We start from the raw sequence: 22,094 nt of genomic DNA on the forward strand, positions 1-22,094 counted from the left end.
CATCGCTGAGGACACAATGAGCGAGACGAAACAGCACTGATATCAATCACAATCTGTTCCCACAGACAGAAAATCTAATTCAGCAATTCATGCACATGTTGAGTCTTTTCTTCAGCCTTTCTGAATGATTCTGTTGAACGTTCCCTTGACTATTTCTCTTCCACAAATCCTTGATATTGATGACAGGCTGTTACAGATGTTGACAGAACAGCCAATAAAGTCTGCCGTCAATCCAGAACAAGAACCTCCTTATTATGTCATATAGCCTGTTGCTGTGCCGGTTAGCAAGAAATTTCATTAAATCTGGTTGTGGGATTTAAAGAAATTACCTAGATGAATTCAGGATTTCAGCAAAGTAGTTCAGGACTGAGAGATCCAGATGATCCGATGTGTTCTGCCATACCTTACAACATGGTATCATACAAGAGACAGCCATTACTTTAGCTTATAACAAATCTTTCAAATATATATAGGATGGCCTTAAAAGTATTATTTTCCTCAACTTCTTAAATTTTATACATAGAATTCATATTACCTCCAGGTCACACAGCAATGCCTGGAAAGCAGGTGCCTTCTGAAGACAACCAGAGCCACACCTTAGCTCCAAGGAACTCGAGAGACATATAGCCAGTTGAAGGGTTCGATGGCTGACCAAACTGCTTTTCATCTTTAGCAGGAAAGCTAGTAGCTACAAAGGAAGTAAATTATTTCAGAAGAACAGATCACAACTTGACAACAGCAGACTTTGATGTCTGCTTATGTATCAAAAAAAAAAAAAATCTGAAAAACCTTGTATCCATTGATACGAATCATTTCCTGCTGCATTGCAGAGTTAGTCTCCAGCACCGAAAGAAGAACTTTAACAGCTGCATACAAAGAGCTGTCATCTGGTGCCATTGCAACCAAGCTCAGAACAACCGCAGGCCCACCGACGTACAGGAAACCACTGGAAGCAGAGCAGGGGGTGAAAGTTCGCACACCTAGAGAGAAAAACCCAGCTGCTTTAAACATGTGTATATGAAACTGTAGCCTGAAAAAAACGTTTCAAATACACCACTTTCTTTACCAAAATGTCCAATAAGGGCAGCTCCTATGGTGCGAGCTGTACCACTGAGGTGCCTGCTGATGTTGTGTGTGAGTAAAACAGGCGTTGAGTGATCGCGAGACGTAATCCCCATCTGCAAATATATATAACAATAAGTGCTAGTTTCTGTCAAAATACCAAAACATCAGTTCAACAAGGAGTCGGAATACACTTACCTCTTTAGCAATCAGTCTACAATCAACTTCGTTGTAATCCTCTCTGATCTGGGCCACAGTTGTTAAGGTAGAGATTGCTGGATTGATGCCAAATGAGATTCTCTCCTCTGGGACCAGTCTGAGAGAGGGGGACTCAGCATCTGGATTGTGGTCTGGACACATGCAATGATTGCAAAAACTTGTACTTATAAATATTTCTACATCAAATGATGCCAAAGTAAAAAACAAGCACTAAGTAAGAGCAATTTTGCAACAATATAAGGTGCACTGACTTGAATGCAATCTCGTTTCTGCAAGAATTAACTGAGTGTGGAGGGAATGTGTTCTATGACATAATAATATCCTGTGTGCTTAGACATAAAAAAAATGTCAGTAAATGGTTCAACAAGTAAATCAGTTATTAAAAATTGTATATATCAAAAATGCACAGAGGAATGGTATCTTATTTAAGAATCCTACATTGCTGTAGGAAAAAAAAAAAAAAAAAGAATCCTACATTGCTGAAAAACTTCAAAATGTGTCTATAGTCTTGTGCACAAAAAGATCTTTTCTGAGAAGATTTAAAGTAAATGATATAATTCAGACATTTTGCATAACTGTTGGACAGGATGTTTGACTTACCCATTTTGCTCAGAGCCAGGAAGTTGCCCTGGTATGTGGTCCCTTGTGCATACATTACACCCACAGCCTCAGCACTTAAAGCCTCTTCAAAGAGGTAAGAGGGACCCACTCGCCACACAAGAGCTGCATGCTCCTTCCAGGGAGCTGGTGTTCCTATCAGTCCATACACATCAATCAGAGCTGTGGGGTCCATGGAAACATACTGACCAGGAAATGGCTGAATGTACTTCATCTAAAATAAAAATGGAAAGGTTATGATACATAAGTAGAAAGAAATGCTCAATTAGAGTAATAAATTGTTCAGTTAGTTATTATTTCTTTATTTCTCTCCTCTCTCTTGTAATACCTTTCCTGTCCCCACTGCCCTGCCATTGAAGTACGCCGACGTCAGACAGCTCTTCTTCATATCTTTAGCCATGACGACAACTAGATGGTGCCACTGACCTGGGACCAGCATGCTAGAGCAGCGGAAACGCAGAGATGTAGGCAAAGAAGTTGGAGTGGAAACTTCAGGCTCCATCATATCTGTCATACAAACATTGGGAAAGGAGTATAATTTGAAACATCTAAAATTTCTTAGACCTAGAAACTTAAACTTTAAAAATGTAAAACAAAATTTGAATCAAACTTACCAAGGTATGTGAATGCTTCTTCCTCAGTGGAGATCACCAGACAGCCGTCATAGGCTGAGAAAGAGATGGACAAACAGATGTACTGCTGTTCGGTTCGGGACATGTGGCGAACCACCGACAACAGGCGGATTGGGTGGGAATCACAGGCTGAAGTGAATCTGTTGATCTGGAACCAGCAGGCAAATGAGAGTCCGGCAGTAGGAGGGAAACTTCGGCATTCTGAAACATGAGAGAAATATTAGACACTTTATTTAAAAATACATTACTATAAAATAAATGCATTTCTAACTTACCACCTCCAATTCCACCGGTTGAGATTGAGTCAGCAGTCACACCTTTCACTGTGGCCAGTGAGGGCAGGAAAAGACAGCTGAAGCACAAGCACAATGTCAGAAAAAAAAAAAAAAAAAAAATCAGCCTTTTTTTTTTTTTTTCTAATTAACACAATTATTTCTTTAAAAACAAATCAGTATAAAATGCCTGATATTAAGTCTGGAAATCAGTATTTCTTGAGCTATTTTTTTGTTGTCTCTTGATGCAGGACCAATAGCTCCTATTCATCATTATTTGACATCACAGAAAGTTATATAAACCACTATCAAGGGCTCACCCATATCCACTCTCACTCATGTCAAACTCCACAAAGGCAGGTGAAGAGGAGACTCTGTGTGGTCTGAATGTGCGTGGTGCTGTCATAGACACCAGACTGATGATCTGGTGGACAGGGATTGCAGAGCCGAAAGAAGTAGTAGACTGTAAGAAGCTGAAGGTCCGATTCAGTTTCTTTACTGATGATTCAGCTGCCTCTGTGCTCTGATCTGGTATAAACAACACAAAGTAAATATAATGTGCTACCTGCTTCAGATCTGTGTTTAAAAAAGGAAATAAAAACAACAAATCATTTATGTACCATCTGAAATGGTTTTTCTGGCTGGTGATTCGAGCTGTGCTTCCCTTGATGTTTTGTCTGCCAAACACATGAAAGGGTCCCCTAAACAAAGAAACTTCCTGAACAGTAAAAGAAAAAACAAGAAGTACGTATGAATTGCAGAATACAGTCGCACCAACAAAGAAACTATATGTAAAAACCTCTAAATATGTCAGACCTGAAATCAGAGTATGAGATAGCCTGGGATGAAAGCTTCTCTAAGATTCGCGTCACAGGTAGATGTAATGGATGGTTTGGAGTCATCAGCATGGTTCGACAGTGTGCCAGGAGAGTGGAAACCAGCCCACCCTCACACATTATCTGGCGGTTTTGCTCAGATTTTACCATGGCCTGGATGTGGTATGCTAGTGAGTACTGGACCTCCATAGAGAGCTGGGGAAAGACAAAAAGGAATCTGTCTGAATGAGACATTTTGAATAAATTGTACAATTGATGAGGCAGCTATTTAAAATAATAAGAACAAAAATGGTACTATGCATCTTATGTTTAAGTGCATACTAGCTATGTTCTCCTTAGACAGTTTCAATCACTTTTCTGTTTAACATCAGTGCAAGAAGTGGGAATCCTCAGTGAGGACAGTTTTGTTTTATATTGTCCAAAACTAAAGGCTCTTGGTCATCATGTTTGCTAACACGCAGCCAGTAAATTAAACTTTGAATGCAACACTGACAGAAGCTCTGAGTGAGCGATTGCTGGAAAGTAGGCCAGTCAGAAAACAAGGCAGCCTATCACTGCATCTGATAAATTAGCATTAAAGGTTTAATATGGGGAACTAAGGAGTAATTTGATTTCATCATATGGCTTATTCAACCAAAACAACAACACATCTTTCTGAAAAAGGATACCTGTGGGTCCTCAGGAGTAAACACGTGTGGAAGGAGAGTCATAATGACTCGGATTGCTCCTGGATGAAGAATGTTCTGATCACAAGTAAATTTACTGCAACAAAAGCAAAGGACAATTATATATATATATATATAAAGCAAATGACAAAATTATATGTGTATATATATACACATATATATATATATATATACACATATATATATATATATACATATACATATATATATACATATACATATATATATATACATATATATACATATACACATATATATACATATACATATATATATACATATACATATATATATACATATACATATATATATACATATATATATATATATATATATATATATATATACATATATATATATACATATATATACATATATATACATATATATACATATATATATATATATATATATACATATATATACATATATATATATATATATATATATACATATATATACATATATATACATATATATATATATATATATATATATATATATATATATTTTTTTTTTTTTTTTTTTTTTTTTTTTTTTTAATTTATTTATTTTTTTAAAATATTAAATATTATCTACCTGTACTGAGTGTCTGCAGAGATGGTGGGACTTAGGGGTGCCATGTTTCTGGAATTTCCATGTTTTTCCTCTGGGGAGTTTGGACCTGAGAGGTCAAGAGAGAGTCCTGTGCATGTCTCTTCATGTCCCGTTGGTTCGTCCAGTTTATCTCCATCAGACCTGTCATTAATCTCTTGTCCCAACTTAAACTCCTGGGGAGAGAGTGTTCCTGTGGCAAACTGGTCGAGGTAGGAGAGTAGCCTAATGCACATCTGAAGACTGACCGGCAGATTAGGCTGGGGTGAGTTGGAAGAAGGTGTAGGAGTTACAAAGGCCTCTGCTAACTCAACAAACTGGAAAAAACTCTTCCCAGGAGGCTGGTTGTCCTCTGAAGTCTTGGAAAAGGAGCACTTCTCTCCATCCCAGTTCTTTCTCTCTTGGCTTTCTGTGTGGAAACAGCCCAGCTGGAGTAGAGCTTCTGCCAGCCTTTCATAAAGACCACCAATCTCAAAATGGTGTGCATTTACTTTGTGAAGATGCACAGCCAGGGCCAGTATGTGCAGTGTAAGGAGGAGAAGATCAAGCAGCTGTTGTTGCCCCAGAGTTTTCCACACATCTCCCTTTACAGGATCAGACAGAGCTTCTTCCATGTCTATCACCAGGGACAGCAGCCCTGTGAAGCCTCCTGCCCTCCTGAAAGCATCCCAACTGTTCGGGCTCTCCAGCACTCTCAGCAGAGACTAATGAGACAGATCAGAATGAACGTAACACCAACAATACATGAGTCTGATTCCTATATTTGATAGTCATTGCATTTTTTAGGCAGTAAGCCTCTCTCAAAGACTTGTTTTTTAAAAGATCCTCCTAGTCAATTAAAACACTGTCATGAAAAATAGATGAAACATATAGATAAAACATAAATCATTTCTGGTAACTAGTTTTTGGAGGTGAACAAAATCACATTAGCTTTATTTAATTTAGAGCGCTAATCCATCAGGTAGGTAATGTGTGAGACAGAACGCAGAGGGAAATGTGATTAACTGAAACTGGAGTAATCACAATGGCTTTCAACACTTGCCAACCCAGGTCGTACCCAATCTGATTGCCACCTGCTATAACCGTGTTAGCACAAAGAACACACCCACACATACTGGCTCCTGCATACAAGCCCAAGTGCAGAAACACACATTGAATGCACACAGTATCAGCAAGTAAGTGCTCTTCTTGCTGCCATCTATAAAAATAGACACATACAGTAGGTGTCTAACTTAGTTAGGCTTTAATCAGATCTCTGTCCCATTCGCTGATCTGATAGAGGTGGTAATCTTCAGAGCACCACAGCACAGGGCTGCTGGCATAATCAAATTGGTCCAGAGTTAACAACTAAACCAGTTTTAGCAAATCAATCTGCATTTCTCAATAATTTAATCAGAGTCCCACATGCTAAGAAAATAAATTCGCAGGCTTATTATGCTTTAAGTGCATTACAATTTGTTGGGATTCAATGTGGAGTCATACAACATTTACAGCTAGGCTGCTGGCTACATATCTGGGTATTTCTGGATGCGTGTGTGGTGTTGTTTGACTGCATGTGTGTGTGTGCAACACAAGTACCTGCAAAAGGTCCTGCTTTAATCTGAGTTCCTGCTGCGTGGCGGAGCAAAGGGCTCCTATGGCTGTGCTCATGAATTCATCAGGATTAATTTCAGCTAGCTGCTCTAAAATGCTCAAAGTGGGACCTCGATACAGATTCTCATCCAGGAAAATCTTTATGTAGGGAACCATTCCAAGGTCTCGCACTGCAACTGGAACACATATACAAAGTAAAAATACAACACAATACCTGCTAAAAGCAAGTAACAGATAATAAATTAAATACCTATGTTCTTGATGGAACAAAGTGTAAGGGTTGAAACAACTTGAAGCATGTGGGTGGTGAGGACTTTCTCACTGTTCTCTGCACATGGTAGCTGCTGAGAATCTAGAAAAAGATAGAAAGGTTGTCAGTTGTAGATGGAGGATAAAGAACTTGTAGTGTGAAAGTATAATAATTAGGATCAGTTTTATTTAACAATAACTCTCTGTTAAAGCTAAAGCACAAAATGATCAAGTGTGTTGCTTAATCCCAAATTTCTAGGATTATTTTATTTCTGACAAATACCCTTTGTCTGCAACTGTTTAAGGAAACAAAAGATGTCAATTCTTACCTTGTCTAGAGGACGATGGAACTCCAGCCTTTCTAAGGATCTTAGCTCTCCTGCGAAGTTCCCCCAGCAGCAGCTCTAACAATCCCCAGTCACCAAGCACCTCTGCTAGCATAGCGCTATGCACAATCATCCTGCAGAAGAAGGATATGTTTCACCTAACTTATATCAAGGAAGCAATGACGAAATAAAAACGCTTCTTCCTGACACATTCAAGGAGATCTTTTACTGATATTCAACTGAACTTGATGACTTTAGTCTGTCCCACGTGCCCAGTATTTATCCATCAAAATAAAAACCAGACAGTCACTGGAGTTCAACTGAAAGATGGCTGCATTCAAAAGTAGTTTACAAGTGAGCTGGTTGACTAAAAGCAGAAAGTCCTGACTAGAATTAGAGGATACATTCTCATAAACCAACTTAATTAGGAATATCCTGGGATTCTGAGAAACACTAGTTAGCACTCCTTACTTGTGAAAACACTTGAGAGCCGCCACTCCAAACTCCGTCCCCACAACTCCACCAGCCAGTGTCCCAGTCCAGGTCTGCTTGAGTACACCCAGTAGTGCTCGCAGTGTCTCATGGGGGATGTATTTCATTTCAAATACCACCTAAAAGAAAAGCAAGCACATGTAAAAAACAAAAACAAAAACAAAAAACATTAGTATGCATCATGTATTAAAAAACATGTAGAGTAACATGTTTTCAAGACTGGATATGACACCTTTTCTAGCATTGAAAAGAAAAGGTTTTGGGCAGGTGCTGGTTTACGCCACACACAGACAGCCAGCTGGGCGATGGACTGGACGGTCCACTCCAGGAGAAAGAAGTTAGCTGGATCTTTTTCCCATATCATTTGTAAGGTTTGAAGAAGCTGGCAGGACAGCAAAGAATCATGGGAACGAAGCAAAGAGGCCTGCAGCAGGTGGAAAGCAGGCAGGTTCTTTACTGTTAACCCTAGAAACAAGGGAAAGTGTCAAAACAATTATTGTCTTTTAAAATAAAATGCTTTAATACTTTAGAATTCATTATACTGAATATACAGTGGTCTAAAGGAATAAGGAGATATAATGTTTTTGTGGTACTCTGTGAGGGATTAAATTACAGAATAACAACTTGAGGTCAATTTATCCAAAAGATGTTTTGAATTTAAAAACTTGACAAGGTCAAACAATAACTATCATTGAAAAATGAAAAAAATACTAAATCAACAGCAGATGCAGACTCTCACGAAGCAATCGAGTTAAACATGCATATATACAATGAAAACAAACAGATTTCCACCAATGAATGCAAAGAAAAGTATCCTAATCTGCCTTGATATAGTTTGTTTACTGCAACGCCAAAATCTTTAGAGGAACTCTTAGATTTGGGTGCAAAAACACCCTTGTGTTAGCTGTAAATAAATGTAAGGGTGGTTAATAATAGAATTAATTTTCACACTTAAAATTTTTATGCGGACCATATTAAGTCAGCATAAAGCAGTGCCCAGTCCCTCAGCTGGAAACAGATCTGCTCCTTGAAGTGATAGATGGCAGTTGTGTGTATGTGTGTGTTTGTATGTGTGTATTACAGATGCTCTATTCATGAGTGCTGCAGAGGTGTTTGTACATCTATGATAGATGACTTAGTGCTGAAGGCCAGTGGTGAATGGATGTGGGGCATCCTAACAGAGTTAGACGGGGAGCTACCACTTCATCATCTCAGACATAATCACCTCAGCTTTGCGTTAACTTGAGGGGTGATGGGCACTGCAGTGGAGGGAGTGGTGTAGTCAAGTTCTGTAGGAAATCAAGGGGGAAGGGCATAATGTAGTTTGGGTTGGTTATATGAGGGTACAAGTGGAAAGCAGGGATGAAGGGGATGTGGTCCTTTTGAAGGGGCATTCCCCAGTCTGAGTCCATATTTGTTGAACTATAGAAGTGATAATAATTAGATCCTTTGGAGTTAGATGGTGTCGCTCATAGTTTAATACCATGGAACAATCAAAGATAACAAGGGAGCGCTATAGAAAAAACAACAACACAGAAGAAGCAAATATGTGATTTACCTTTGGTGAGTGGCGGGTCAAACTTAAAGCCTGGAGGCTGAGGGTTGGTAACGCAAAGTCCCACTTTCAGCTCATTTTTCCCAAGAAAAGTGAAAGATGCGATGAGAGATAAAAACTCCTCCACAGGCTGAAACTCATCCAAAGGCACACCATCTTCACAGCTTTTAATTGTTCAGTGACAGGACAAAAAAAAGGTAACTTAAATGAAGAGCATAGGTAAAAAGAGAGACGTTATACTGACTGAGAGCAGACAAATCACATTAATCCCCGCAGTCAAGAGGTTGCATACACAAATTTAAACTTAATGTCTAACAATGTGTTTACTCTTAGCCCAAGAAATGAGCAGGGGGACAAAAGTTTAGTTCTTTCATTACTTCTAAAGACCAGTATATCTTTACTAAACACACATGCTGAGCTTAAGTTCATTAACCCCTCTGTTCTATTTAGGACCTCTAGCCTCACCATTTCATGATGTTCTCCAGGGCTTTGTAGCCATTATTGGTGTCAAACTCGATGAAGAGATCTGGACTTAGGTGATAGGTATCTCTGATGAAGCTGAATACAGCCACAGCCACCTCAGCAAGCAGTGACCCTGAAGCGACCTCTGCCCTGATGAGCAGCAGATTCTGGATGCAGATTCGAATACAGTTTTTACCTGATGAGGAAAAGTAAGTGATATAAATGATATAGATGAAACAGGATCAGAATACCCAGTTTCAATCAAAACTTCTAAAATAAAGTATATTTTTCCTAAAACTTTTCTTCAACAGTGTTTAACACACTTCAAAATAATGATTGTGCAGAAATAACATGCTGATACAGATAATAATGAAGTCAAAGTAAACTTAAAAGTTTTAGGCCATTTTACCAAATTGTCATTGCAGATTGAAATAATGTGTGAAAACATATATTGCTGTACTATTTTTGGTAGAATGTTTCTCTGTAGGAAATTTTAATCACGCGTATCTGAACAGTTAAATCATAACTGGAATTTCCTATCTCTCCCATAAAATGCAATTATTCACTTTCTTTCCAGGATGTTTCCTAAGTGGTTTATTACTTTATGTTTCAGTCTCCATTGTTGGAACTGGGATCTGCAAGCATGCTCACAAAACAATCTGGAAACTGTAAAAAATGAATTAGAACACATCGCAACTGTTTGGAAAAATAAATTGAACCCTGTAATGTAAACCCTGCTTTTAATAGGGAGGTTTGAACTGATACTAATTTACCACAATGCTGAATGACAACATTCCATAACACTCTGAAGAGACTGACTACCATTGTTTTCGAAGGCAATGTTATCAACACTTCAATATGCTCAAATCTGCTTTGGTTTCATAATGTATAAATTGGGTTATTTAGCTGAAACATGTGAAGCCTTTTTTCCTCCTTTACTGAATGGAAATGCCCTTTCTTCAGCTGTCTCTTTCAGGCCTAATTGTCCAACCATCAGAAGGCCAATTCCTTGAGAAGGCAATGACCACATGGATACATATGGTCTCAAAGGTTCATTGAATACACAATGGCCAAAATATTATGCACCACAGACAATCAAATCAAAACCTTATATTTAAAATGGGAAAATACCATTTTTCAATAACTAAACAATTTATCCAAACACAATTTTAACAGGGGGTTAACCCATCATCATTGTGGTTTTGGAGGACTCTTCTTTTCTGGGACGCAATTTAAAACTGAGCCATGTGACTGAACTGTTGCAAATTAAAAACATTATAATAAGAGAAAAGTTACATATCTTCATTGTTTCTGGACTAACTCACCTAGCAAGCATGGGACAGTATTGCTTGTTGGCACAGCAGAGACCGCTTTGAGGATGCGTGAGGCCTGGTGCCTCCAGCTGGTACTGGTCTGATCCCAGAGTGATGTAAGTCCAATGATGAGACACTGAAGTTCTTGTGTCTCTACCAATCTTTCCACATTCTTTGGATGCCTACAGAGCAGCAGGAAAATCTTTAAAAGAATTTAAAAAAAAATAGATAGGGGAAGAATTTTTATTGAGTTTCATTTTCAGAAGAGATGCACATACTGTAGATTACACAATACAAAAAAATAAAAAAAAATAAAGATGAAGGCTGTTGTCATAAAGGGTTCAGTAGTTATCAACCTGTGTCAGAGGCTCCTGAAAGGTCTGTTCAAAAGCTCCACTTTCCTTGTTACCTGGAAGGCACACTAGCAGGTAGAGACATTTCACCAGAGCAGCAGGTAGTTCTGGGTTAATACAAGTCAATATATTCTGCAGAGACAAAAAAAATAATCAACTTTCAGTGTTTAATTCTGTAACATGTGAGAGAGAAATTCCAGAGATCATTTTTTTGTGACTGTTCTATGAATGGTTCTGTGGAAAAAAACAAAGTGGCATCCATCACTCACTGAGGTGTTGGATATTTGAAGCAAAAGGGACTTCAACAGCAGCCATCCAGAGCCTTCATCTGTTATACAACTTGTGTCCTTATTCGACCTCTTGAGAAACTGCACCACCTCTTGACGAGCCTTCTCTGAAAATGCAAAAGATATGTAATGATCTATGACCACATACTGAAAATGCAAAAAACAGACACAGTGATCCATGGCCACAGATTTCTACCATACACACTTTAACGTTTAGAATAAAAAACGGTTAATTCATATGTCTATGCAAAACAACGTTGGGTAAATTGTTTTAATCAGATATCGGTGTGTTTCTGTCAAGTTGAGGTGAATCACTATACAGCTATATGTTCCATAATAAATGTTTATTACAGCCAATGCCAGAGCTGTATCTACTTCTCCAATAAGTCTTTTCTACCACTGGAAAAGAAAATATCTTTTCAAAAAGTGAAAGTACAGCAGTGGGAAGTAAACAAGAGAGAGAAACGCTGTTATTGTGAAACCAGGAAAAAGGAACTATTAAGTTATTTTTATCATTTTTGCTAGATGTTTTTAGATAGGCAGCCAATAATAATAATCAGACAACAGTAAAATAACAGACTGGGAAGAACAAGAGTACAAAGAAAAAGCAGAAGTCTGCAGAGGAGGTAGAAAGTCCCCATGCTTTGAATTAACAGTGCCTTATTTGCTGATATGTGCAGTAAGGATTACCTGCGGGCCGTTCTGCTAGTCTGTTGTGGATATTATAGATGACAATGTCAGCAGTGAGAGCTACCAGCCCCTTTATATCCACACCTTCAAATCTGCCACCATCCTCACAAACCTGAGATCAGAGGAGAGAGTCTATGATGCAGAGAACTGGGGGAAAAGCTTTTGCTCTTAAATGTTAGTAATGCAGCTGCTGATTCTAATTTTCTATAAATATATTTGCTACATTCAGATGCATACTAATATTTTACCCACTTTCTTTATTCATGGAAGTGGTACATTTGGACTGTATTGTGGATTTTCTTAAACACACATGGAAATAAATGAAAAACTACTTCAACAAAAACGAGGGAAGACGCTGCAGACTCAAAACTGAAAATACACCCACTTAAATTTTCACTTCAGTGGAGTGGAAACTTTTAAAGTGTACTGATTAGCTAAAGCTTCTCTACTTCAACTAAATTATCATAACTGACTGCAGTTAGATGTAATAATATACATAAACTGAATGAAAAAATTAAGGGGGTGGACTTTAATAGAATATTTAAGCATAGCCATTAAATAGATAGAATATATCAATTAAATAGATGGGTAAAACTTGGGTCAAGTTGGATGATTTATGTCAATTTTATTTATCTGTTTAACAGAACAATCCTCCTAGACCCCAATGCCTCGAGCTAAAGCCCATCTAAAACATGTGGACAGTGTTTGAATGGAGCTTCTTTGCCTGGATTACTTAACTACATGCATGTGTAGTATTTGGTACAATTTTTCTTTTTAGAAAAAAACCAGAAAATCAACAGAAATTGAATGAAACCATAGAACTAGTACACAACAGCCAGGTGTAACTAATCAAATACACTCGATTAATGATAATCAGCAGTGAAGCCATTAAAACATGGTGGACACTTTGTTTCTCCAAATAAATGCTTCTCCATTTGGCTTGAATTTTGTCAAACAAACCACGTCACAGTCTATTCTAATGCGTAATGTGTTGTTTTTAATCTGAGACTGTATTTGACTTATTTGTAGAAGAACCACTTGACATTTTCTAAGGTCTTGTTATTTAAAACTTCAGAACCAAAAGAGTTAACTTTTTTCACATGCTTGTTACCTTTCAGTTGGGTTGTGTGCTTTCTTTTCTGTTTTTCTAACACACTAAATTTTCAGTAAACTCATTTCACATTACACACTTCTTATCAGTCCATAAGAGGATGTCACATCTCACTGAGATTTCCTTCCGTAATAATGCCCTGCAGTTTAGTAAAGTGTAGTCATGAGACTTTTTCATGCACCAACAGAGACACAGAACCACACACAGACCAAAGAACAATTATGTTTGTGGCTTTAAGTCCAGTCAGTGGTGTGACACACACAAATCAGCAATGGAATTAACAGTGTGTGCACGGGTAAATACAGATTAAAGTTTTTTTTTTGTAACTGTGACACAATTCAGGCATTAAGAGTGTAAGAATGCTCTTTTTCCCCAAGTAAAAGGAAAAAGACTGGGAGCAATGCATCTGACGCACAAATTCACGTGAAAATCCCATAAACTCCATAGATTTACTGGGAGACAATATCCAGGTTCTGCATAGGAACAGTAATGGGATCAGCCAAACATCTGACTGCAGCTTCATGTTGTTAGAATTTACTTTTTTTTTACTTTTATTTTTCATTTTTTTGTCTGTTTTTGAATATTGTCACTATCCTACTTTTGTATTGTTGTATTTTTTCAGTACTTTATATTGTTTTGCAAATACTGTAACTTTAGCAGCTTAGACACGCCTTTCTTTTCTGTCTCTCTTTTTCCTCCTTTCATTTCCTCTTTTTTTTCCCTCTTTCCCTGCCAGGTCCAGCGCGGCCATATCAAGAATGACGATGATTGCAAAATGATAAAAGGAAAAAATAAATAAATAAATAAATAAAATAAAATAATTATCATAATAATAAAAATATTCAGATTATCAAGGGCAGCTATATACATGAGATGTCTCCCTTGACAGATCAAATCTGTCTGGCAAAAATATGGCACGCAGATTGCTGTGTGCCATATCTGTAAGCTGAGATGCTGGACAGGACAGGTTAAAAAAAAAAAAAAAAAAAAAAAAAAAGAATTTGTTCATTCATGTTTCTATGGTTACCACACTGTGTGGAGGCGTCCACTTAACCTTTTTAAAATTACGCATTTATCAAAACTGTGGTGCAAGTAATGATTCTGCATTGATGTCATCATTATTCTTCATGACAGCTGCTATTCATTTCTTTAGCTACTTAAAAGGACATACAACATGAAATTCCACTTAACCTCAGAATTGAAACAAATCAAATCACTTCCAATCAAATCAACAAAATAAAATGGTGACATGTAAATTTTCACATTCATGTCCTGGTGGTCAGTACCTCTATGTAGAGAGGCAGGACTCTGAGCAGGTGCTGTTCTTGTTGATCTAAAAGAACGTGGTCAGGTCTGTGGTCACAGCTTGAGTATGTGTAGATTCCCAGCTCCTGCAGTTGCTCTTTGAGCACTTGTAGGAGTTTAGGGTTCCCACACAAGCCCTCCACCTTCTCTGTTTTCAACTCCACCGAGACAGATAACTCCCCTGAAGCACTTAGCTCTCCAGTTTCCTTATTGATCCTCTCACCGTTCACAGTATAGTCCTGGAGGGAGACAAGAAAAACAAAACAACATAAAAAAGAATTCCTCAGACTCTTTCGTCTGTCTCTAGCTCCCATGAGGTTAACAATCTTTGCAATCTTGTTTAGGCACATTTCCTTGGTCTGTCTTGCTTTATCAGATTAAACTGGCAAACCAAACATTCTGCCCTCCTCTCCAGAACACACTGTCTACATTGATACATAGAGACAGAACTGACCACTGGCAGTCATGTGCTATCTCCATTTACTTGAGGTTAACTTCCATAAGGGATCAGAATGCCTTACTTGATGCCCTGATCTGCTTAAAATTCAACACTTTCTAAGCAACTTTTAATCTGTTCATAACAAAGGACCATTTTGTGTCCTTTTTCCTATGCAGAGCTTGTGTCACCACACAGCAAATCTAAAGTAATCTAAGAATTCCAAGATCTCTCGTATAAAAAGAATTTTAAAGAGCATCTAGACCAAAAAAGAGAGAGAGAGAGAGGGAGAAAATAAGGAAATCGTAAGCTTAGCAACTCCATTAATAAATCTGCATCATCCATCATTGTTTTAAAGCCAAAGTTAAGATTTCCCTAAAGGTTATATTATTCTGAAACAAGGCTTCTAAAGTAAGTCTGACACATCTGTATTACATAAAATGAGGCGGTGCTGAGATTCTTCCTTTTGTGAGACAGTCATCGCTGTGATTTATAAACATTATTTCCTTGTCATGTGAATATTATTTTGTACACATTGTTTTTGGGACAGACACTTGCTCAAACAGCAAGGGATAATAAGAGACAAACTCCTTAACTCATTGACAAAAGTGAGTAAGCTCAGCTTTTAAGTTCAAGAAAAAGAAGGGCAGCTCACATTCCACACAAATTTACTACTTTGAAGTTTTCCTACTTTGATGTTAGGACTCAGCAAGCATGAAAGTAGCCACAGCTTCTTGCTTCTTCAATTGCAAACCGCCAATTATGTCAGATAGTAAAATGCATATAAATACTGATACAGTAACATGACTTCTATCTGTAATGTACATTTTAAAAGAAAAGCATTAATGAAATATACTGTTAAATCCTTACCTGTAATTGTATGAGAGCCATCTGGGAGTTTCCAAATTCCAAGGGTATATCGTCAACTATGTTGTGTTACTCCAACTGAGTAAGTGGTGCATATATGTTTCCATGTCAGGAGAAAAGTACAAGCAGAAACCTGCTAAGGCAAGACAAGAGGTGCACACAGAGCAGACTCTTCTGTACAGCTGCCCTTCACTAATCCGCACCAACTACACTGAACTTTGAACAAGCTGAGTAACTCATGTCAGCTGGTCCAGGTCATGTGCTTTCTCACTTCCTTAAGAGAAGCAGAAGTGAAAAACTGTTGTTTAGCTGGTTGGATGGGTTCCTAAAGCAACTCAAAGAGGAGTTGTTCCTTTTATTGAAATAGGTATGCCATGTAAGGCTGTTATGATTTGTTGTGAAAAGATCTTATGACTCACTGTTAAAATCTAAAATAGTCCTTGAGGTAAATGTAAAACCAGGGTCTTTGATTTGTCAGTGAAACAAATTGTTTTCGGACACAGATAATATTTGCAATGACAAGCTTGTTTCACTGTGTTTACAAGGGTGTAATCACAAAGTAAAACTTAACCATAATGTTGTCACCACCAGAACATTGACCAAATTACTTGCTCAGATGACCTGAGAGGCCTTAAGCAGTAAAACCTTACAAGTAATTAAGATCTGAAAAGGTGCTAACAGATCTTTAGCAACACCAGAAAACAACTAACTTAAGTTGTTGCTGTTAAATAAAAAAGAAAGAAACAGTTTAGAAACAGTCTTGTAGTTTGTGTGGTACAGTGGCGTTTAAGCAGCTCTAATATTAGGTAAACAATGCCACCGTGTGGGTGGTAATAAAATGGAAAACCTAAAATAATGAAGCAGCCATAAATTAAGAAGAAATATAGCAGATTTGCAGATAGCATAAAAATCAATTAATGCTATATCCGAACGTACTTTGGTAACACTAAAAATGACTATAAAGCCCGGTTCTTCCCAAATGGTATATCCTATTGAGGCACATGATTTAAGCCATAATCAATATTATTTTCTCTAGTTCAAAACGTCCAACAGTCCCTCCACAATCACTTGAGGGACTCCTGTATGGTTTAAGACTTTGAAATCCACGTTTTAAAGCATCGACGCCACCGACAGCTGAGAGTTGCGCTGTGTTGTCTGCAGTCAATGTTCAGCGCTTTAGCTGTTGAATTCATACTAACATAAAGTTTTAGCCTTAATCTCGCGAATGACAGCACGCTGTCTGTGCAGTGGAAACATTTTGTCCCAAATCTTTAGAATTTTGCATGTTCAAGTTTCACGTGTATGCTTGAGGAATTGCTAAATAGAGGGGGAAAGATATAAAATTTAGAGAAGAGTGTCAAGTTGTTTTAATTTTACTAATAAGACGTGCTTTTAAAACTTCACATTTCACATAAGTCTTCTAGCCTTTATCAACAAGACAGGTACTTGACGTGCTTACTGGCGCGGCTGTCGTGTTTTGGCGACAACGTGACGTCAGAGGTCAAGTGATCCGAAGGAGCCAATCAGAGGCCCCAGGCGTGGTCTGCTTCAATCAGTTTATCACAATGAAAGATCTCCGTCTCAGCAGCGAAACATGATCTCACTTCTCGTTTTGCTTCAATATGTTGTAGTGAGTCGTCCCAAGACCTGATTTTTGTTTTCGCCGCAGTTTCTGCGGGTGGAAATACTGAAGGGCAGTTTTTGTGCACCCACCATAATGCATCCGATGCCCGTGTGCTCCTTTAGCGGCGGTGACATATTTGACTGTATACAGAGAGGGAATATTGAACAGTGTATACACTTCGTCCAAAATGATCGAACAGTCCTCAAACACAAAGGTAAGGTAGAGAAAGATGCAATAAAAACGCAACTTTTGCTTTGAAGTTTTACATTTACTATATGATTGACAGGAAGCCACAACTTCCTTCTGGTCTCATGTCACCACCTTACAACGTTTTCTCTTAGGCATTTCCTGAAGCCAAAAAAAAAACCTTTTGATCCCATGTTATATGTATAAATGCCTAAATTACAATGTGGAGCTATCACACCAATGGGCAGCTATAATGGCGCAGTTTGTTATGACATAGCCTGCTTGATGCTTCTCCAGTGTTCTTCCTTTCGTGTTTTATAACAGTGTTATTAGGAAAGCTAACCCTATCCTGGCCCCTCCTGACAGATGTTCTGTCATACAGTGATAGTCAGATTCTGTGACATTACAACTGAGCTGAAGGAGGTCTGACTCCTTGCTCCAGAGGTTTTCAACCATCTAACAGGCTGACAGACCATGCATCAGTACCAGTCACAGAGTCTGCAGATTAGTTTAAAGATTAACATCCATGTCTAACTGTGATGTGCATGCCTTCTATTCATTCAGGCTGGGGTGGTTTCACACCACTTCATTATGCTGCCCTCCATGGTAACTGTGGCTTGGTAGACTTTTTCCTCAGCAGTGGAGCAGATCCTAACCTGACATGTGATGCAGGGCAGACAGCTTTTCATTTTGCCTGCAGGTGAGCAGAAGCTATACTTTTACATGCCGATTATAGTTGGATTATTTAGGTGAAACTGTAATAACAGCTTGTCATTTTTTGTCTACTACCATCAGACAAGGAAACATATACATTATCCATAAAATGATGCAGTTTGGAGCTGATCTACGTCTCATAGACCTCCAGGGAAAAACATCCTTGCATCATGCAGTTACTGGAGGCAACATGTAAGTGGGGGAAACATAGGAACACATGCTCTTTGTCCTTGTCTTGAATGCGCTAACTCCTGGTCATTTTTTTTTAGTGTTGCTGTGCATTATTTGTGGGAAACAGGAATGTTCCAGTTCTCAGACACAGATATGTACCAGGTGACACCGCTCCACCTGGCTGCATCCACAGGCAACACGGAAATGGTTCGATATTTGCTCAGAGACCAGGTAGGATCAATTTTGCTCCTTCACTTTAGATGACTAATATTTGAGACTTTTACCAATTTTTGATTTTCTTTTCCTCTATTGTGTCGCTCCTCAAAGAAACATGATGTCACACTGAATACTTCTATGAATCTGAGGAGATTATTCAACAAACAATGTCCTATTAAATTAAAGGCTGTTTTATGTAACAATAGAAAATAATAAAAGCTGAATTACAATTCTTTCATATATTCACAAGCATTGGTCCTAAACCAGAACTGAATGTTTCTACTAAGTTTTTTACCTGTTGATATTAATAATACTTGTTTGCAAGATTTTATTTTATTTTATTTTTTTTTTTTGTTTGCAATCTTTAAGATTTTTGGAGTCTTTTTAGTTGTTTCTAATTTTATAGAAATTAAAAACTGGTTCCAGTTTGTGCAATTATCCAACAAAAAAAAACAAAACACATGACTGTAAATAATTGGATTCAAATTTGTGATTTCATCCTGTAGCGCTGACCATAGTTATTAATGGTTGTTGAAAAATTAGGAAATTTTAATTTTTATATATATATATATATATATATATATATATATATTTATATAGTTCTTTCTTCTTTAGCAGGGCTTAGTGCAGCTTCTATGATATGCAAGATCAGCTCCACCTGATTGACCGTTTTTCTGCAGAGGTGTGCTGTAGATGCAGTTGACCAGCAGGGAGCAACAGCGCTTCACGTTGCAGCAGAGAGGGGTGGAGTAGAGGTGTGCTGGACACTGCTGCAGAGGACTGGGTGCAGGATGCTCCATCAGAAAAACTATAGCGGCCTCACACCACTGGATCTCTGCAAACAAGGGAAGACATTCAGGTGAATCTGCAACCTTCCAGGAATATCTGGAAAAAAATCTGTAAAACGTCTGGACACTGCATTGCAACACTCTATAGTCTGTGCCTTTAAGATATCCTATATGTTAGCTTTTCCACATCAAATGTCTCCACTGGGATTATGATGCTGATTAACACTTGTGTTTTTCTTTAGACATGAGCAGCTAGCCAAACTACTGAGTCGGTACATCAATGAGCCAATACACCACAAGCCCAGAGAATCTCATGGTAGATATTAATGTTATTGTTAAAGTTTTTATTTTCCATTCTGCAGTGAAAAGCAAGGAGTAGCAGCACATTTGTAACACGAGAAGTGCTTTTGTATGCGATTTATGCTCAATGTACTTGTGCATTTGGGATATTTCTACAGCGCTATACTACTGGACACTGTTTTTTCCATCTCTGAGTGGAGCTGCCATCCTGCTAATAGCAGCCATGTTGGGAGGCTACGGGGGATTCATCTGTGCTTTGCTCTTCCCCTGGTTGGCCAGAAGCATTTTCACACAGTACCACCGCATCACCACATACCAAAGGTTTTAAAAAATTGAATTGCATGAGAAATGTCTTAGGGTGAGTGGTCATTCTTTCTCTTTCTATACTAAGATGGGGTATGTTTTTCTTTTAGGTTACCTAACCCTGTATACTTGGGAACTCTCCTTGCTGGCATGTTCCATTCCCTGCTCTGCTACTATGGAAGAATGGTGCCCAATATCCTTAACAAGAGGTGACATGTGAACTTCCATATTCATAAATATTACTTGATTTTTCTGTCATTTTTACCATGATAGAAGTGTAACATAAGTATTTTAAAGGTTGGATGTGTGTAATTGTCTGAACAACATGTTGTTCTGCAGAATAATTTCTCATCTAAATACATTCGGTCACATATGCAACACTTATAATTATGTGTTTCTTTGAAAGTTAGAGCTATAAAATACTATTGTGATCATCTGCAATGCCATGTGCTGCCTTGCTGTGGTTTTCAGAATTGTTGCCTATGGAGTGTATTAAAAGATCTCTTCAAACCCTCACAGAATTCTGTACACAGAACACAAATCCAAAAACAGGGAAGTTAACATAATTTTACAATATTAACTTTATCAAAGAACACTGTTTCATCCTTAACTTTGTGAATGTGTGTGGCCAGCCACTGCTTTGGCTCAGGTGTCATTGGTCCACTTCTCCATGCTTCTTGCTCTGTTCTGTAAGGTTCTGACTCAGGATCCCGGGGTTCTAGACAGAGCAGATGCAGATCCTCAGTTCACCTGTATTGCTGACCTAGTAGAGAAGAACCAGAGTCCTCACAGGTTCTGTCCATATTGTGAGGTAAAATCTTCCCTCTTGTCATCATTCAAGGTGTTTTCAATGCCCACATTCAATATCTGTCTACATAAGCTATAGTAATTTTGAAAACAACATATTTTTTCTTCCTGTGTGCTTTCATATAACTGCAGAAAGGTCTTCACTAAACCTTTTTAAAAGCACAGAAGACAGAAGCAGCTTTGTATTGCATTTCCAAGCATGTATGGTGACTTCTCTCTCCTTCCCACCTTGTCTTTTATTTCCCACAGCTGTTTCTACCCGACTACACAAAACACTGCAAGTTGTGTGAAGTCTGCATTAAAGACTACGACCATCACTGCCTTTTCCTCAATCGCTGCATCGGTCGGGCTAATCATCGCCTGTTTCTCGTCTTCATCTTCTCCATGGCAGTAGCCCACCTTCTTTTTGTTGCCACAGCAATAAGCTACCTGTACAGCAAGATGTCTGCAGGGACTCACAGCTTGTCAATGTGGCTCACATTGTTCGGGGAAGAGTTCTGGGTTGTAGTCATGATTGTTATGAATGCACTGACACTCTTTTGGGAGGTGTGGCTTCTGACTGAGCAGTTTGACGCTATCGCTACGGGAACAACTACTTACTTCAGACAGTGTGGGGGCTCAGCACAAAAGAGGTCACTCGGGCAACGTTGGCTTATAGTATTGTCATTTCTGCTGGAAGGGAGGAGATGGCTGGGAACCAGACAAACCAGAGAGGACAAAACTGCCATAGATATTTAAGATACAGTTTTTTCTCATGGGCAGCTATTCTGAAAATTGTTTCACTGTTTGTCATTTTCAGTCTTGAGGTTCCATCAGTTTTGTGATACGGTCTTTTATTCTATAACTCTCTAATGTCATTTAATATCTTGTATTTTAGCATATTTTATTATACCATAATATATATTTTTAAATAGGGTTGCTTATACAGTAGAATGGCTGGCAAATTATCTACAAACTTACTTTCAGGAGAACTTCTAGTAAGGGTTTCAAAGACCTTATTTGTTGTTTTTATAATATATCCTTTCAC

At 38.2% G+C, this 22,094-nt stretch overlaps 2 protein-coding genes across 2 annotated transcripts in view; one reads left to right on the forward strand and one right to left on the reverse strand.

Moving 5' to 3' along the window:
* Window positions 1–15,982, reverse strand: part of wdfy4 (WDFY family member 4) — a gene marked incomplete at its 5' end in the record, with an annotated part of 43,200 nt that extends 27,218 nt beyond the window's left edge. The window contains 28 exons of the mRNA XM_079248780.1: window positions 1–5; window positions 330–403; window positions 536–688; window positions 790–980; window positions 1,067–1,178; window positions 1,261–1,412; window positions 1,882–2,113; window positions 2,228–2,406; window positions 2,514–2,732; window positions 2,807–2,883; window positions 3,124–3,331; window positions 3,424–3,521; window positions 3,620–3,834; window positions 4,308–4,401; window positions 4,905–5,623; window positions 6,498–6,688; window positions 6,763–6,864; window positions 7,091–7,221; window positions 7,559–7,698; window positions 7,812–8,044; window positions 9,138–9,298; window positions 9,600–9,792; window positions 10,922–11,111; window positions 11,266–11,394; window positions 11,532–11,656; window positions 12,240–12,351; window positions 14,637–14,894; window positions 15,962–15,982. The exon at window positions 1–5 is cut by the window's left edge and continues 157 nt beyond it. Coding sequence (XP_079104906.1) covers window positions 1–5; window positions 330–403; window positions 536–688; window positions 790–980; window positions 1,067–1,178; window positions 1,261–1,412; window positions 1,882–2,113; window positions 2,228–2,406; window positions 2,514–2,732; window positions 2,807–2,883; window positions 3,124–3,331; window positions 3,424–3,521; window positions 3,620–3,834; window positions 4,308–4,401; window positions 4,905–5,623; window positions 6,498–6,688; window positions 6,763–6,864; window positions 7,091–7,221; window positions 7,559–7,698; window positions 7,812–8,044; window positions 9,138–9,298; window positions 9,600–9,792; window positions 10,922–11,111; window positions 11,266–11,394; window positions 11,532–11,656; window positions 12,240–12,351; window positions 14,637–14,894; window positions 15,962–15,982 — 4,714 coding nt within the window. The remainder of the gene's footprint in view (window positions 6–329; window positions 404–535; window positions 689–789; window positions 981–1,066; window positions 1,179–1,260; window positions 1,413–1,881; window positions 2,114–2,227; window positions 2,407–2,513; window positions 2,733–2,806; window positions 2,884–3,123; window positions 3,332–3,423; window positions 3,522–3,619; window positions 3,835–4,307; window positions 4,402–4,904; window positions 5,624–6,497; window positions 6,689–6,762; window positions 6,865–7,090; window positions 7,222–7,558; window positions 7,699–7,811; window positions 8,045–9,137; window positions 9,299–9,599; window positions 9,793–10,921; window positions 11,112–11,265; window positions 11,395–11,531; window positions 11,657–12,239; window positions 12,352–14,636; window positions 14,895–15,961) is intronic.
* Window positions 15,983–17,675: 1,693 nt separating this feature from the next.
* LOC306762785 (uncharacterized protein) lies at window positions 17,676–21,805 on the forward strand (the record flags this gene model as incomplete). The annotated part of the gene is made up of 10 exons (XM_079249396.1): window positions 17,676–17,796; window positions 18,333–18,468; window positions 18,564–18,674; window positions 18,752–18,884; window positions 19,550–19,728; window positions 19,900–19,973; window positions 20,116–20,278; window positions 20,371–20,469; window positions 20,897–21,071; window positions 21,317–21,805. The coding sequence occupies 10 exons, from the start codon at window positions 17,676–17,678 to the stop codon at window positions 21,803–21,805; spliced, it is 1,680 nt and encodes a 559-aa protein (XP_079105522.1).
* Window positions 21,806–22,094: the final 289 nt, after the last annotated feature.

The sequence above is a fragment of the Telmatherina bonti genome (assembly GCF_933228915.1).
Source record: "Telmatherina bonti genome assembly, chromosome: 11".
NCBI lineage: Eukaryota > Metazoa > Chordata > Actinopteri > Atheriniformes > Telmatherinidae > Telmatherina > Telmatherina bonti.